Here is an 18,938-nt window from a genome sequence, read left to right on the forward strand (position 1 = left end):
GATATGACAGTTTGACATAATATTCTGTAATAATAAGCATAAAAATTGACTACAGTTCTAGCTACCTGGCTAATTTTAATCTGAGGCACATTGCATATTCTCTACTACAAATAAACATTCAATACCAGTTAATAGTATTCATTTATTAAATTTTGGAGAAATGAGCATGAACGGTACAAAAAATAGGTCACTATAACTGTGAAGAATCCAGTAATGGAGAGTACCAGTGATTAAAAGCTTACATGCTTTATATAGAACTTAGAGAACGATCTTTTTCACAGTTGTTTAGATATTTTGTTGGATTTTACTGTTCATTTACAGATATAGTACAATACTACTATAATCATGGTTTAGATTGTAAATAATAAAATCTGTATTCCATATTAATTTGAAGTATACCTTTATTTATATCATGTATTTTTTAAGAAAAAGAAAAGTTAAAGTCAAGAATCTCTAATTGGAGTAAAAGAAGGAAAGTTTAAACAATAGAATGTACTGTGATAAGTATTTTTAAAAGTAAAAGTGGTTGTGCTGTTTCCCTTAGAAACAGAGTTTGGGAATTTAACCAAAGAAATCAGAAAGCATTAGAGTTTAATAGTTCTTTATTATTATTTAAAAAGATGATTATCTTCTTCATTAAAAAAATCTTTTCATTTTTATAGATAAGAAACTGTGGTGGGCAGACCAAAACTTAGCTCAGCTGGGAACCTGCAGCAAAAGAGATGGAAGAAACCCCACCGTTCTAAGAAATAAGACTTCTGGGGTTGTTCATATGAAAGTGTATGATAAAGAAGCGCAGCAAGGTAAGTCACATGGTAATGAATTTGTGCTGCCTTGTGAATACATAATTATTAATATAATTTTCTCAAGTCAACAACTGATGTTTCCTATTTTCCTCCTAATAAAAAAAAGGGGAGGGAAGGAGGCAAATACTGCTTAATACTGCAGAAGAAATACCTTTAACATAAGGTATATAATGAGCTTTCAAAATGTTAGCAAAGCTGCCCAAAGAATCTGAATTTATCAGATCTTCAAAGAGGTCTATTCAGTTCTTGATTAAGAATATGAAAATAATTTTAAAATCCCAGCAAAATATATTCAAAATATAATTATGCCCAGAAAATGGATGAACTAAGGGACTTCAGATGGACTATGTTGATACAAGAATTTCATAACTGAAAGCACTACATTATTTGGCTCTAAGCATTTTGCTTTTTTGTTTCTGTTGTCCAAATGATATGCAGTGAAATGAAGTGAGAGAACTAACAGATGCTTTACATAGGTGGACTTGTCACATTGCCCAAATGGCAATTAGATTAGAGATGCCAGGCAGTATGGCCCCACACCTGCTTGTTTTTTCTTAGTTTTTGGTTCATGATCCATGACATTAGCAGAACTCCCTTCCCAGAAAAATATTCTTCTATATTCTACTGTCTTACTCATATCTAGGCCATGAAAATACTTTTTGTTCATGTATTTTTCTGCTTAGGAAAACAATATCCAGAAAACTTCAAAAGATTTTTATCTAAAGGATTTGGGCATGTAGACCAAAGCAGATAAGGGTAGAGATAAGAAGAATGAACCAAAACATTTTTAAAAAGACAATAAAAAAGAATAGTGAACCAAAGGGTTCACTAATTCTGAAGACAGGTGACAACAATCAAGCAGGCAGAATTAATTTATTGGGAGATATCAAATGAAAACCATCCTGTACGTCTGAGACAAAATGAAAACCAGATTCAGGATTGCCTTTTCTGAATAGAGTATGGGTCAAATTTTAGTCTGGAATCCTTTCTTGCCAGTAGTAGCAGGGAATGTATTTCTTTATCAAGGAAACAAAATATTTTTAAGATAAAAAAATTATTTTGTAAAATAATATGATTACTGAGATCCTTTCATGGTTGAGATGACACTGACATCCAAACTCATATGCACAAGTCTGTATTTATTCTCTGATTCTTTTTTGTTATTGTCTGTAATAATGAATGAGTTTTTTCACTAAGAATTATTTAATATAAAAAATTTGTATCAAAATAAATGATTTTACTGGCATTCAAGTCTTGGAGAATATATTATGTAACTGGAGATAAAATGCTGGTACTCAGCAAATAAAATATGGTTTCATTTTTGTGGATTTCAATACAGTGTATTTGTTAAGTGTAAACACTTACAGTATTGTGATAAACTTAAGTTTATGGTCTACACTGAATGAAATCGTATGTGAAAACATTCAACAATGTAAAATACAACTTAGAAAAGGGGAGATTACATTTCCAAACATTAAAAAAACGTGTATTCGCTTCTTCAAAAGAACATACACATACTTTGTTGAAAATTGTAAATTAATAAAATAGTCAATTGTTTGTAGATACAGTTCCGATGAAGTTTCTTGGAAGAAAAATTCAGTATATTATGCTTGTCTCACATTGTTCATTTTAACAAGACCCCATTAATCTTTTAAGGATTTGATTCTATAGGTAGAGTTGAGGCTTCCATGCACTGTGAAAGTATTTCCAAACTTACCAGGACCTCTAACACTTAGAAATTAATGCTATGATAATACTAAACTTAAAATGTAGTGAAAATACTGTTTCTACCAGAAGAATATGCTGGTAAAAGCATCTGTATTTAAGACAACCCCATTAACAGAATCAGAGCAGGTAGTTTAAAAGCTTCATTAGTATGAAATATGAGCAATTTAGGACTACTTAAGGTGTTAACAGTACTACCACTTCAGATTTCAAAGTACAATTAGTTACTTCATTTATCATTTTTGATACAGATCACTGGAGAGCTGAGACTTCTCCTTAGCCAAGTAGACTTTTCTAGTTCCACTAGTGAATTGAGGAATGAGGTTTGAACATCTATATCATTGCAAAATATTAACCCAAACCACTTTTTCTAATATGCTAGGTATTCACCACCTAAATGATTACTTAAAAAAAACTCTATTATTTTCTGCATTAAATTTATATTTAATAGGCAAATATACTTATTAAAAATGATTTTTATTTTACTTTTTCTCTTAGAGACTAAACAAATAATATACAACATGTGTTATTGTTGTACAACATTATTAGCATAGTGAATTTTATTATTTACAAAAATAATTATATCTCATTGCATATTTCTATTATTATTATGTTTTAAAATACACAATCCTAGAAGCTCCTTTTTCTTCATTCTTTATGCATTTTGGATATCAAGGTTATATAACTCTGTATTTTCTCTTGTTTTTATAAATCATTCCCTAATCCATTATTCTTTATTTCTTTAATTCCTTTGTTTCCTCTGCTGTCCATTTGTTGTTTTTTCAAAATTTATAGATAAGTATCACTTGTCAGATTTTCACTCTTCAATGGTAGTTGGAAAAAATCTATATCTAAATGCATATTGCTATAGATTGGCATTGTATTAATATACATTCACACATTGTTGGTCAGTTGCTCAATCACATGGGACTCTGTACTGGAGAACGCCAGACTTCCCTGTCCTTCACTATCTCCAGGAGTTTGCTCAAATTCATGTCCATTGAGTCAGAGATGCCATCCAACCATCTAATTCTCTGCCGTCTCCTTCTCCTCAATCTTTCCCAGCATCGGGGTCTTTTCCAGTGAGTCGGCTCTTAGCATCAGGTGGCCAAAGTATTGGAGTTTCAGCTTCAGCATCAGTCCTTCTAATGAATATTTAGAGTTGATTTCCTTTAGGATTGACTAGTTCGATCTTCTTTCAGTCCAAGGGATTCTCAAGAGTCTTCACTAGCACCACAGTTTGAAAACATCAGTTCTTTTGTGCTCAGCCTCCTTTATGGTCCAACTCTCATATCTGTACACGACTACTGGAAAAACCATAGCTTTGACTATATGGACCTTTATCAGCAGTGATGTCTCTGCCTTTTAATGTTGCCTAGGTTTGCCATAGCTTTTCTTCCAAGAAAGCAACTGTGTTATAATTTCATAGCTGCAGTCACCATCTGCATTGGTTTTGGACCCAAAAAATTAAGTCTGTCAGTATTTCCACTGTTTCCCAATCTATTTGCCATGAAATGATAGGACTGTATGCCATGACCTTCACTTTTTGAATGTTGAATTTTAAGCCAGCTTTTTCTACTCTCCTCTTTCACCCTCATCAAGAGACTCTTTAGTTCCTCTTCACCATCTGCCATTAGGATGGTGTAATCTGAACATCTGAGGTATTAATATTTCTCCTGGCAATCTTGATTCCAGCTTGTAATTCCTCCAGCTAAACATTTTGTATGATTACTCTGCATATAAGTTAAATAAGCAGGGTGACAGTATACAGCCTTGAAGTACCCCTTTCCCAATTTCTAACAAGTCCATTGTTCCTTGTCTGTTCTAACTGTTGCTTCTTGGCCTGCATGCAGGTTTCTCAGGAGGCAGGTAAAGTGGTCTGGTATTCCCTTCACTTTAAAATTTTTCTGCATTTTACTGTGTTCCACACAGTCAAAGGCTTTGGTGTAGTCCATGAAACAGAAGTAGATGTTTTTCTGGAATCCTCTTGCTTTCTATGATCCAACAGATGTTGGCAATTTGATCTCTGTTTCCTCTGCCTTTTCTAAATCCAGCTTGTACATCTGAAAGTTGTCGGTTCATATACTATTGAAGCCTATCTTAAAGGATTTTGAGCATACCCTTGCTAACATGTGAAATGAGCACAGTTGTACTGTAGTTCACTTAAGAAGGCTTTCTTATCTCTCCTTACTATTCCTTGGAACTCTGCATTCAGTTGGGTATATATTTCCCTTTCTCTTTTGCCTTTCACATGCTTCCTATAAAGTGAAATAAGTATTGGGTCAATATAGAATTATTATAGATCTATAAAAATAATTGACTCATGACTAAAATAGAAATAGAGCTGAAAATTCAACTTATTATTATGTCAGCTTGGTAAAAAGGAATAAATCAATTAATCTTTATTAGTTTATATAGGAAACAAAGGTAATCATTTCAAAAGTTCAAGGCAAATCATAGTATGTGAATCTATGTAAGAACAACTGCCAGTTATGGGAAATCAGCGAAGAATGTTGTAGATCTCCCTGATGAGAAATTGTCCCAGTTGAGCCTATTTCACACTTCAAAAATGACAGAGCATGTGACAGGTTTGATTGAACAATTACATCCCATTAGACTATCTTGACTTCAGGAGATTAGAAATAATGAGCTGCATTGGTATTTTGAATTTTCCATAGAGCACTACTGATATATAGCTTTCATCATATTTTGTAATTCTCATTGGATTTATTGCATTTCATATCAGTGTTTGAACATCCAGCAAATGTCATTGCATGTCCTAGAATAATAAAAATGTTATAAAACTGGGATATTTAATGAACTTGCTGGATAAGATTGTAAATTACTTAACTTCATGCTACCAGCTTTAATTAGAACATTGGGCCTAGTAAATTCAATGGAACATCTTTATGGAATGCCTAACTCTGATTAACTGACTAATATTTGTTATTGCTACTACACAGGAATAAGGAAAATTAATATGCCAATTAGTTAGATAACTCTTATGGGTGTGTTTTAAATTTATTTTGGAAGAATTATCTTCCTTGAAATGGCAACAGTTAGTTCCTTGCTTTTAAGAAATTATATATATATATTTATATATATCTCCTTACTTTTAATGGTATAATTTTGAGTCAGTAATATAAATTAATAACTGTTTATTTGATACAGTTAGATAAAGTATTCTTGAAAATGAAGTAACTGTAGAGTTGAAGTGAGATTTAGAAGTTAGAAAATTCTCTCATGTATCTCACTTTGCAAAATATTAATTATTATTTATTGTAAATATATATTTACTGAGATATAATTGACAGATAACTGGTTAAAATGTATAGTGTATTGATTTAATATTTTTTATATTGCAATATGGTTACTACTGTAGTGCTAGTTGTTTCATCACATAGTTATCATTTCTTTTATTTTAGTGGGAACAGTTAATATGTAATCTATTGTCATTCAGTTGCAAAGTCATATCTGACTCTTTGCAACCCCAGGGACTGCAGTATACCAGGCTTCCCTGTCCTCCACTGTCTCCCAGAGTTTGCGCAAACTCATGTCGATTGAGTTAGTGATGACATCCAACCATCTCATCCTCTGTTGTCCCTTTCTCATGTCTTCAATCTTTTTCGCAGCATCAGGGTCTTTTCTAGTGAGTCGGCTCTTTGCATCAAGTGGCCAAAGTATTAGAGTTTCAGCATCAGCATTAGTCTTTTCAATTAATATTCAGGTTGATTTCCTTTAGAATCAACACTCTAACTGATTATAGTATTGTTGTCTGTAATCACTATACTGTGCTTTTTTTGGAAAGACAGACTTCAACCATAATCTGCTACTTCAAATAATTTGAGGGGATAAAACATGATACTAACCAATGTGAAACAGCAGCATTTATAAATCAATAATAAAATGTTATTACAATATTTGTTTGAAGTGAAGTGAAGTCACTCAGTCGTGTCCAACTCTTTGCAACCCCATGGACTGTAGCCTACAGGCTCCTCCATCCATGAGATTTTCCAGGCAAGAATACTGGAGTGGGTTGCCATTTCCTTCTCCATGAGATCCTCCCAACCCAGGGGTTGCACCTTGGTCTCCCCCTTATAAGCAGACGCTTTACCATCTGAGCCACCAGGGAAGTCAGCTTTATCTTTGTTTATTCAGATTACCATATAATTTTTTATTCTTTATTTTGCTTAAACCATTGATATTGAATTATACGTGATTTACTTTTCTTGATTTTTATGTTTCTTTGTTTGTTTTTCTACTTTGCAGGCAGCAATTCCTGCCAACTAAATAATGGTGGATGTTCTCAGCTCTGTTTACCAACATCTGAAACTACAAGAACTTGCATGTGTACAGTGGGATATTATCTCCAAAAGAACCGCATGTCATGTCGAGGTATAAGGTTTTGAAAATCTTATTTCTGATGCATTTATTTCATCGATACAGATTTTAGGCAACCAGAGTCAGCTTTATCTTTGTTTATTGAGATTGCCATATATTTTTTTATTCTTTATTTTGTTAACATGATGTGTCACATTGATTGATTTATAGACATTGAACTATCCTTGAATCCCTTGCATAATTAACACCTGATCATGATGTATGATCCTTTCAACATATTGTTAAATTCAATTTGCTAACATTTAGTGAGGATTTTCACATCTATGCTCATCAGCAATATTGGCCTATCACTTTTATCTTCTTGTGGTATCTTTGTCTATGTCCTCATAGAAATAATTTGGAGGTGTTCCTTCCTATGGAATATTATTTGGATAGTTTGAGAAGGATACCAAGATCCCTAAAGTGGCTGCTGCCAGCCTGTCAGTCCCCAGGGGGCTTCCCAATTTCTTCCTGCCTCTCAAGGAGGCTCTCAGGATCACCAAGTGAATATGACCCAGGCACCTTTCAAACTACTGTCTCTTGCTGGTACTGGCAATATGTGAGATTTTGTGTGCACTCTGTAAAAGAGAAGCCTCTGTGTCCTATATATCTTTAGGTCTCCAAAACAAGTTGAGCGTTTTCAAAGCTCAGCTTTCTGGGGGCTTGTCTTTAAGGGCAGGATCCTTGGGCTGGGGAGCCCTGTGTGAGGATCAGACCCTTCATTCCTCAGGAAGGACCCCTGTGGTTGTGAATCCTCCTCCTCCCCGGGAGTAGGTGTGTTTCCTGACTGACAAGACCATATCTCTGCCCCTCCTACCCATGTTACTGTGATTCTTTCTTTATATATTTATAAAGATATAAAGGAAAAAGTGGAACATCTTTTCTGCTAATTATCAGAATGTTCTTATAAGTAGATGCTCTGTAAGTAGTTGTAATTTTGGCATTCCTTTGGGAGGAGGTAAGTTCAGGGTCTTTCTACTCGCCATCTTGATCCCCCCTCCTGCCAGTGGAATGATTTCAATATTAAATATTCATTTTGCTTTTGTTTTCTTTTAAATTTAGGTATAGAGTCATTTCTTATGTACTCTGTTCATGAAGGAATCAGGGGAATACCTCTGGAACCAAGTGACAAAATGGATGCTTTGATGCCTATCTCAGGAACTTCATTTGCTGTGGGAATCGATTTCCATGCAGGTAAATAGCTTTTTATTCGTAATTTATGTATGATGTTTTGATTTATTAAACATGATGGAAATAGGACCTTTCCATCTGTACTCTGATAGTCAAGATGAGAAATAAGGAAACAAATCAGAAGTGAAATTCTAAGCCTTACACAAATTGTTATAAATATGTTTTGTCTGAAAGAGTAAAATTTTTCTAACATATAGCAATATAAAAATGACATATTTGTCACTTGGTTGCTTTGTTTTTACTTTTTTATTTTTCAAATGGCATGTTTACTTTTCTCCAATGATACATATTAAAAATAAAACACTTTAGCTTATATACTTAAACATATATATTTAAAATATTTTTCAGAATGTGATTATCTATTCTAACACAGGTAGCAGCAAATGAAAGTGAAAATGTTAGTCGCTCAGTCATGTCTGACTCTTTGCAACCCCATGGATCGTAGCCCACCAGGCTCCTCTGTCCATGGAATTCTCCAGGCAAGAATAATGAAGTGTGTAGCCATTCCCTTCTCCAGGGGATCTTCCCAATCCAGGGATTGAGCCTAAGTATTGCAGGCAGATTCTTTGCTGTCTGAGCCACCAGGGAAGCCCCAAGAATACTGGAGTCCAAATAATAGAAACAATTATAAATGCTAAGCCATTCTGTACTACTTTTCAATACAGTAGCTATCATTTTAAAGTCAGAGTTTAACTTACCTTTTTGTTTTAGCAAACAGTGAAAGAAAGCAGATTGGACACTATCATTTTTCTGTGGCTAATAAAAAGTGTATGATGGAGAGGGCAGTTCCCTGGTGGTCTAGTGGTTAGGATTCAGCACTTTCACTGCCAGGGCCCAGGTTCAATCCTTGGTTGGCAAACTGAGCTTCCACAAGCTGAGTGTCAAAGCCAAACAAAAGAACAAAACAAATAAAGAAACAAAAAAACTTGTGTGATTGGGAATTGATGGTAGAAACTGTTAAATCTATCATAGGATATAAGTCTTTTGTTCTAATTGCTAAATTCAGATATAGCATAAGCATTGGATATACTTCTTTCGTTAGTATTAATATTTATTATTCTATGCTTGAAGGATTAAATTTATAAAAACAGATTTCTCCATCTCTCATCCAACCAATCTTGTGCTTCTTGAGTTAATGTTTCAGTGTTGAAGATATAATTCATGTTCCCAGTATATTTTTTATATGTGTAAAGACTATTTTATCTAATATTAAAATAATCCTTCCTTGACCTGTAATCTTTAAAAAAACTAAGCATCAATACATGAGCTTCTGATGTTAAGCCTATTTTTTTCCCTCAGCTTTTACATGTTGTTCAATCATGTGTTAATGCAATGCATGGCTATAAATTAAAAAATTACTGAGGATTTTCACAGATGATTGAAAGATGACTTTTCTTAAGAAGATTATTTGTACTAAATACTTTGAATCACAGAGAGGCAAATTCCCTATGTTTTTTAAATGGTTAAATGGTTTTTCCAAATATATTTAGACAGATATAGCATATTTTATTGATTGATATGTTGATTTTGCCAAAATTAGTGTGATTTTTGATCAAACAAGGCTCTTTGATCCAATCTCATTATTTGTGGAATGCTCACTACCCTACCATGTGTAATCTACCCTGCCTTTATTTACTAGCATATCTTTCTTTAGAATTTTATTAATAGGATTTAATAGATGTAAAACTAAGAAAAACTTGGACTTCTTGAAAAGTGTATTCATATAAGTATATGTATTTTTACTAAATATACATAATCCCATGTTTTAGCTAGTATCAAATATTTGATTCTTTTAAAAACTCCATAATGAATTTTGAAAGTATTCGATACATTTGCAAGTCAAATGTCAAATAAGCCACTTAGTCAAATGCTGTGATTAGATCATTAGTAATCTCTTGTTCCTTAAGGGCAAATTGATTATTTGTATGAGCTGAATCAATCTCCAGGATTTTATAGTGACCCTGAGATGTTGAAGTTTCAAATAATATGCCATGAGAGAGGTAATTTTGTTTGCAAAGAATAGGATTCTCCCTATTGCTACACGTGTGCTAAGTCACTTCATGTCCAACTCTTTGTGACCCCATGGACCATAGCCCACCAGGCTCCTCTATCCATGGGATTCTTGAGGCAAGAATACTGGAGTGGGTTGTCATGCCCTCCTCCAGGGAATCTTTCCACCCCATGGACCTAACCCCTTTCTCTTACGTCTCCTCCATTGGTGTGCAGATTCTTTACCACTAGTGCCACCTGAGAAGCCCCAAATCCTTAGTAACTACTGATATTTTGTAATAAACATACTTTGTATCAAAATAGTTTTTCAATAGAACAATTCCTAGTTATTTGTTAAAACTTTGTGTTCTTCATATTGTACCTGTCCATATTTTAAAATTGCATTCTTAGAAAGGAAGTCTCTTTAGAAAAGCATTTTATTCTAAATGAAAAAGGATGTAAGCATTTGGAATAGTTATGTGAAATTAGAATGCCAAATAGTCTATTAAAATTTCTGTTAATCAGAAAACAGAGAGATAGAACTTGCTTTGAAATCAAAGAGGGTCAGACATAGGGGCCAATAAAACCTATGGTGGGAAGAGGCCAGATTTTAGCAACAGACAACTTGGATTCTATAACCAGTTTAAACATTTACTAAGTGTTGACCTTGGGTACATTACTTAATTTTCCTGAGGCTCAGTTTCCTCACTTTTGGCGGTATGAGAATATTTAGATCACTTTGTGCAAATGTTTGAAACAGTGCTTGATACACATAGGTACTTAGAAAATAGTGATAATATCATAGAAATCAATAAATTTCCATGGAAAACAGTAAAATGTAGAAGTTAGCATCTGCGATACATATGTACAAACCTGTTCTGCAAACTATATTTAAACTTAGCAACGATTTTGTTTTGTTTTTTTTTTTTAATTTTTTTTTTTTCCTGTTCAGTTATCTGCATAGATTAGTAGTTGTTTCTTAACTTCTTGGGGACAGAAAGAGTAAGTTAGTAAATTTCTCCAGTGAAAATGAACTTAATAATAATGAATAATATATACAGCAGATATTTAAAGATTAAATAACATCACCAGCTCTATTAACCTAGGAGGCTAGACAGTGTCTGATGGATAGTACTTAGACAGTTAACCAACAGAAAACACTAATGATGATGGTGGTGGTGGCAGTCTTATCAGGAGTTTTTGACCATGTTTCCACATACATTTGGTGCTTCCTTCTACTATACAATCTGATCCTTTCATGATTGCATTTTATGAAAATGTATTAGCATCAGAATAAGTGTCAGAAACTTGATTCATATCAATATCACTGTAGACAGTATAGAAGCTCTGTGGCTAGGCTGAGTGAAGATGCTTTTGAGAGAAAGGATGGAAAATAACTGAATTGCCCCAGAGAGATTAATAGAAAAAATAATTTTTGATACATCAATCCCTATTTTTTTTATCAAGACCTTTATAACCTGATCATAGGTTCTTCCTCCAGTAGTTTCCTATGCAGACATTCTATCTCCTCTTCTTTCATTGATTGTATTCACTTCAGAGACATAATTTCTACTTTTAGGATCAAAATAAAGATGACAAAATATAGGGCACAACAGCCTCTTATTCTAAACATAATAAGGAAATGGTGTGAAGAAGAATTGCTTGTCAAGTATGACCATCATAATTTATATAATATTATTTCACTACCACAATTCTCAGGGCTAAATATATGCTCAAAGCCATACCTTTCACAAGGATTAACACATATGAATCTTGCTGGGTTTTGGTTGTAATGAATTAAAGTTTTCTGCAGTGAGTGAAAGAATTTCTTTCACCAGATGAAGCAATTCTGGATACTACCCACAGAAGAAAGAAGACCCTGTGGCTATTTCAAAATGTTCAAAGCATTCTTTATCACTTCACTGGAAAAGTCCCATTCCATTGGAAAAAAAAAAAAAAAAAAATTCAGCTTTGAAAATCCTGGCCTGCTGGGTGATATCCCTCCTGATGAATGAATACTGCATTTGATGTTTTAAAGATATATTTTAATTAGGGGAAAAGGCTTCATTAACAAAGCTCATTGCTCCAGTTAGAAATGTGATTTTTAGTAAGCAATGCTCTATTCAATTTCCCCACCCCCACTTTGGGGATATTCATGACTTTTTCATAATAATCACAAAATAGGATATTACTTAACTGGATGAAGTTCTACTCAGAGCATAATGATTTACTGAACTTTTCCATCTTATATTCTTTTTTCATCTTTTATCTCTTTTGTTCAAATTGGAGTTATCCAACTCAGTGTTAACAAATGTTGATTACTATATGCTAGGAGTAGTACATCACAGCTAAGTTGCTGTGGGGGATAAAGATAAACAAGAAATAGTTTCAGAAGTAATGCATGAATGGATAATCAGTAGGATTTTTTTTCTTTATTAAAGATACCATCAAAGAGCCATTATTGGGATGTCATTGCTTTACACTTACTATGGGGAATATTCTAATGCTTTTTTCCACCATCACATAGTGATCTGGCTATTAAGACAATACACAAACTGACAGAACATACCCTTACACATTTGTTAAAATCCAGAGAATAAAAAACACAAAGACTAAATCCTAATGTAACCTATAGATACTAATATAAACTATGGACCTATCAGGGTAGGTTCAATACTTGTAACAGATGTACCACTCTTATTTGAGATGTTGCTAGTGGAAGAGACTGTGAATGTAGGAAAGGAAAGGGTATATGGGGATTCCTGCTCAAATTTGCTGTGAATTTAAAACTGCTATAAAGTTAAATCTATTATAAAAATACACAACAATATTGAAAGAGAATATGTGACATGATACTGTTGCTGTATTTACACAGTTGAATGTCATTTATTTCCATGAAAAACTTTCTTCTTAATAGTCTCACGTCGTTTACATCTATCTTTGAATGTTAGAAGGAACTTTTGACACAATCTAGTGGCATTTCTCATGTTACAGATAAGGAAACAAACCCAGAGAGATCAAAGAGGGGGAGTAGTAATGGAGTTTCCTACTTTTAATTCTTCGTGCTATGCCATCTTGCATTTCTAGCGTCTGAAACACAATCTTACTTAGATCATTATTGGCACTACTTGATGAAACTAAATTGCACTTTTGCAAATTTATGCAAAAGAAGATCTTATGATAGAAGATCATGTTTTATTTTGATTTATGTAAAGAATCATATGGCTTTAAATCTATTTAATAATTGAAGCAGGTGACACTCAAGTGAGAGGCTCATTTTCCTTTGCCGGGAGGCTTAGCAAACAGCTGTTTACAATTTTTTTCTAATAACCATTCTGTCACCAACCAAGGCCAAAGAAGAATTATAGAAAGAATTCATTTTATGTCAGTAACAACAATAGCTTAAGAAATACAATACTGTTGCTTTCAGACATTTTTTCAATTTTATGAAAACCATTTCCTTGGCGACAAAGTGAATTTTTAGGGCTGGTTCCATTTCTTCTTGTTCTTGTGACAGTGAGCCAATACTGCTTTGTGTTGTCATTTCAAATTTGCTCCAAGACTGTATTTCCAAATCATCTGAACAGTTTGTATGTATTTGTAGATAGTCAAGTCCAGTAAATCTTTCAGGATGTATAATACCAACTACCACAAGAAAACAAACTTTCTAACACTATCAGGAAACAAATATAACCATACATAGAATAAGTCATTATAGGTTAAACAAATTACTGGAAGTAATTCACAAATCCTTTTTGGATAATTTCTGAACTCAGAGCATAAAATACAAAGCAAAAGAAAGCTACCTTTTGTTGGGCATCTGGAGTTCTCAACAGGTTACCTGAAATCAAAAGCTCCAGAAGATTCTCAGTGATGACCTACTATGATGAAAGCTTTGGTCAGTCAGCTTATTTAGGGTATATTATTCTGTTATTGGAAGAGTAACAAAGTTTCATGAAACTTCTTTCTCAGGCAGTTAGCATTCCTCATGGAAGTGAAAGGTCCCAATACCAGCTTTGTACTTATTCACAGAAGTACATCCAGCCTATCTGAACACCTTTTTTCCCCCCTCTCCTGAGTCTCTCTGTATTTATTTTTAGCTTCTCAGGATCCTTTTCAGCCTAGGATTCTCTTCAAGTGTCTCTTATATGTTTATATCTGATACTCTGATGTCTTTTCTACTCTTTTCCTTGTCAAAACTGAGTTTTGAACTCTATTCTCAAAAGATCGGGTTACACTAATTCATAATAAATTATTGAGAGTGGCTAAGAAATTGACAAATTATCTTACTGGTATGTTTGAACAAAGCACTGTATATTAACCAAATATTATAAATCCAACAAAAGCACAATTAAAGACGTGAAGAAAATATGTTTAGGAATAGGTCAATATTTTGGATGTTTTTCAAATTATTTCATACTCTGTCTCTCAGATAATAGATTGGCATATATTTAGTTGTGGAAAAAGCCGATAGATCAAATGATAATATGGAGATCTCTTTTAGCTTAGGTGCATTGATACCATTAATATTGTTCAGTGTAACTTTAACCTAGAAGTGTTTATTTCCCCCATTTTAAGAAAACTGAGGACACATTAGTCCATTTTCCTTTTTGATACCCTTTCTTTACAAATAAATTTAAAAGCTATAATTCAGCTCCCAAGATTGTTGGCCATTAGTTTTTAATCAAGTAGACAATTTCCTAGTTAAAAGAGGAAAAAAGAAGTTATTTAATTGATTTTCTGACTGGCCATAAGGAATGGATGATCTTTAATTCTTTTTTTCCTCATTTGGTTTTATTCTTAGCCAGGGGCAGTAAGAGGTAAGTGGATCCTTTTTGGGAACTTGAAAGGAAAAATGAACTAATTATTTCTATAAAATTCTTACTATTTTTAGAATATGGACCTGGCTAAACTAGAAATCTTAGAAATGGAACTAATCACTCGTGGTAGATTAGGAAGAGGATGAAATTAAAATAACATCCTCAAAAATCCTTAACATTTTTTAAGCACTTACTCCATTATCATAGTTAAATTTGGAAAATTTTATGTGTTTATGCAATGTAAGTGATCAAAATAATCTGTTGAGGAAGATAGTATTTTAAACAATGAAGAAAAACTGGGTTTGGGGATGTGATATGGACTCCAGGGGATGGTGAGGGACAGGGAGGCGTGGTGTGCTGCAGTGCGTGGGTTGCAAAGAGTTGGACATGATTTGAAGACTGAACAATAACAAAATGAATGCAGAAGAGAGTTGATTGCTTTGGAATGCTCAAATTAAATTATTCATTAAGTACTTGCCTTTGGATTTTTGCCCTTGAAATTCATATAAGTCATGATTGAATAAGCAGTAGTGAAGTAATCAATATTAGATCCCTGATAATTTCATAATGAGAATTTTAATTATGTTGTACTTATGGTTGGAAAACATAATTGATAGGCAATATTAGGGCACAGAATTTTGGGGAACAATGATAATATGGTTACCAATTGTAGGATTACCCCTGATAAACTTAGGAGCAGAAGGTTAATGGTACAGCCTCATCTGAGAGAGAGTGGGGGGAGATGATGGTAGTGATCACTGTCATCATCAAAAGGAGAATAAGAAAATTATTATCTCTTGATGTTTATATTATTTTTTAATTTTATTTTTATGTTTTTAACACCAAAAACATTTTCTGTTAGGGTATAGCCAATTCACAATGCTGTGATAGTTTCAGGTGAACAGTGAAAGGACTCAACCATACATATACATGTATCCATTCTTCCCCCAACCCCCTTCCCATCCAGGCTGTTACATAACATTGAACAGAGTTCCATGTAATGTTTATATTATTTATCTGTTGCTCTACAACAAATTACTAAAATTTAGCTATTTAAAACAACAAAAAAATAGTGTAGTGTCTATGAAATCCCTTAGGTCTCTTATGAGGTTGCCTTCAAAGTATTGGCCAGATATGTGGTCTCATCAGAAGGCTCAACTAGGGAGGATCTGCTTCCAAATTATCAATGTGGTTGATGGCAGGAATTATATCCTTGTGAGTGTTTGACTGAGAGTCACAGCTCCTCACTAACTATTGACCTGAGTTTCTCATCATGAGTGCCTCTCCACAGAACAGTTTAAAACATGATGCCTGCTTCCCTTAGAACTAATGATAATAATAATAAAAGAGAGAAAAAGCACACAGAAACTATTAATAGAAGCCAGACCTTTTGTAACCAAATATCATAAGTGATAGCCCATCATTTTAATATATTCTATTTATTAGAAGCTAGTTATTCAGTCTAGCCCACATTCAAAGGAACAGATTAGAGGAGGGAATGAATACCAGGTGACGGGAATCACTAGTGGCCACATCAGAGGCTGCTTACAATATTACAGAGTTTTATCCATATTATCTCTATACATTGTTGTCTAAAAGGTGAATTTTGATTGTCAATTTGGATTATCTGTGAGGCAGATAGCTTCTGAATTCTGGTTTAAACCAATTGAGGATGAATTAATATGAAGAACCAGGCTCACAGTCTTGAATCTTTTACCTCTAATAAATAATAAGGCTTGGATACCTGGAGAAGTCCTCTAGGCAGAGAAAAATAATAAAGCCTAAGTAAACTGTCAAATGCTTTACAGATGGAATGGGGCAAAGCAGAATATATATATATGTATATATACACATATATATTTCCTAATGTGTGTGTGGATATATATACACACACTCATATATATGTATATATGTGTGTGTGTTCTATATGTATTTCCTAAACCATAGTTTTCTTTATACTACCGTGCTAGGGTAAGACATAAGTGAGGAAAGATTCCAGAAGCACTCAAGAATGAATGTGTTCCATATGTATTTCCTAAACCATAGTTTTCTTTATACTACCATGCTAGGGTAAGACATAAGTGAGGAAAGATTCCAGAAGCACTCAAGAATGAATGTGTTTTCAACAACAACAACAAATGTATTATGTTAGTCAAAGGCTCAGAGATATCTGGCCATTCAGTGCCTTGGGTTCAGAAAGCCAGGCTGAGGACAGGGGATAGTTTGTGATCCTGGTACTAATATCTGACTTAGCAGTTCTATGACAGTGGTTCTCAACTGGGGATGATTGTATGCCCCAGATTATATTTGGCAATATCTGGAAACGTTTTTCATTGTCACAACTGAAGGGGTGCTACTGGCATCTACTGGATAGAAGCCAGGGATTCTGCTAAACAATGCATAAGACAGATTTCCACAATAAAGAATGATTTGCCCTCAAATGCTAAGTGCCAAGGTTGAAAAATCTAACATATATTTTCAATAATTTTGAAACACACCTCTGATGTAATGCCACTATCCATGAAAGTAGCAGACCCAGTGTCTTTTTCATTAGGGGACTATTTGTTATCTTAGTCCTCTTATTCATTAGTATCTGGTTTTTCATATCATGAATTTGCCAAATTTGCTTTTGACCAGGATTCCAGAAAAATTCTCCAACAAAATCCAGAAACTCATCATATCCACTTTTACAGTTTTTGACCAGTGTCTGGAGAAGTCTTCATGTAATATTAACTTACACTAAATCTTCTACTGACAGCTATCTGGTACCAAAGGCTTTTAAGAAAAGCTCTTTCAAGAAATTGCTTAAAGATATCTAGGATTGTTCAGGGGATACAGAGGTGTATGACCCCCACAGAATTATGAGTGTAGTTGCCCTCTTCTTGGCACCAATACAGGCTGTGTGCTGACTGATGTTAAATATGCTTAGAATGAGTTCTGTTGTATCCAGTGTTCCTGTCTAGAGTTTTGTGTCTAGGTAGGGAGCTCCAAAATACTTGGCAACAACTGACAGTTCTTTATGCTCACCCATCATGGGACACAGAGCATCTGTGCAAATCTTCCAAGGATAGCATATTATTCCCCATTGTCTGCTGTGGGTAAAGCTTTCTGTCAGTATATTCATCTAGGACTATGCTAAAAACAAAATAAAAGCCCGATCTTTAGAAATTTGTCTTATTTATTTATTATTTAATTTTATTGAGGACTGAATGAGAGGGCCTAGATGTAAATCAAGTGGGGAAAAACTCAGATGCAACCGGAAATGGAACTTTACAGTCAGTGTATTAAATACTAGAATAGATTACTTACGAGTTATGAATCTCTGGCTATGGAGGATTTAAAAGAGTTAAAACAAACCACTTCTGAATCATCATTTCTCTGGGTGTCTTTCAGCTTTTTTTTGACTATTCAACTTCCAATATTAACAGCTTCAACAGTAACAACCTGTAGGCTATTTTTTAAACCCATCTATTTTCTTAGTCAACAGTCATCAGAACCTATGTGAATAGAATCAGAATTAGGTTTGCATAGTTGAAGCACAGAAAGTGGACTATTGTGAATCTATTCATTTCTGCAGGGGAAAAACAAAAGAGATGTTCACAGAAGAGATTCTATTTGTGTTCCTGCTTTCCTTACAAATTGAATATTAAGATACTAAAAATAATTGATGATTCCACAGTAATTCAAGGTTCTAACTATATATGAAAAGCTATTTTCTAAATCCTGGATAAGAGGATTCAAAATTTTATGTTACTTATGAGACAATATGCTTATTATAAGGCAAAAGAGCTAAGATTTATTGGTAACTATTATTCATAACCTTATTTAAAATGTGACTATAAACTTATAGTTGTTTCTATTTAATGTTTCCCCTTAATACTATTTTAGTGATAAAGCAAGTGGTATTTTTGAGCTTGGCTCAGACTTGAATTTATAGATGCAATAAAGAATTACAATGAGTATATTTGCATACTATTTACAGTGTTAACGTGAAACCCTATTAACTCAAAATAGTGATGATTAAATG

The 18,938-nt window shown here is 33.7% G+C and overlaps 1 protein-coding gene across 1 annotated transcript in view; it reads left to right on the plus strand.

Moving 5' to 3' along the window:
• LRP1B (LDL receptor related protein 1B) overlaps nucleotides 1-18,938 on the plus strand; it is a 2,070,111-nt gene that overhangs the window by 1,439,681 nt on the left and 611,492 nt on the right. The window contains exons 33-35 of the mRNA XM_081584839.1: nucleotides 663-803; nucleotides 6,801-6,926; nucleotides 7,974-8,105. Coding sequence (XP_081440965.1) covers nucleotides 663-803; nucleotides 6,801-6,926; nucleotides 7,974-8,105 — 399 coding nt within the window. The remainder of the gene's footprint in view (nucleotides 1-662; nucleotides 804-6,800; nucleotides 6,927-7,973; nucleotides 8,106-18,938) is intronic.

Source organism: Giraffa tippelskirchi, chromosome 3 (genome assembly GCF_054371585.1).
Source record: "Giraffa tippelskirchi isolate mGirTip1 chromosome 3, T2T-mGirTip1v1.2.pri, whole genome shotgun sequence".
In the NCBI taxonomy this organism is placed as follows: Eukaryota; Metazoa; Chordata; class Mammalia; order Artiodactyla; family Giraffidae; genus Giraffa; species Giraffa tippelskirchi.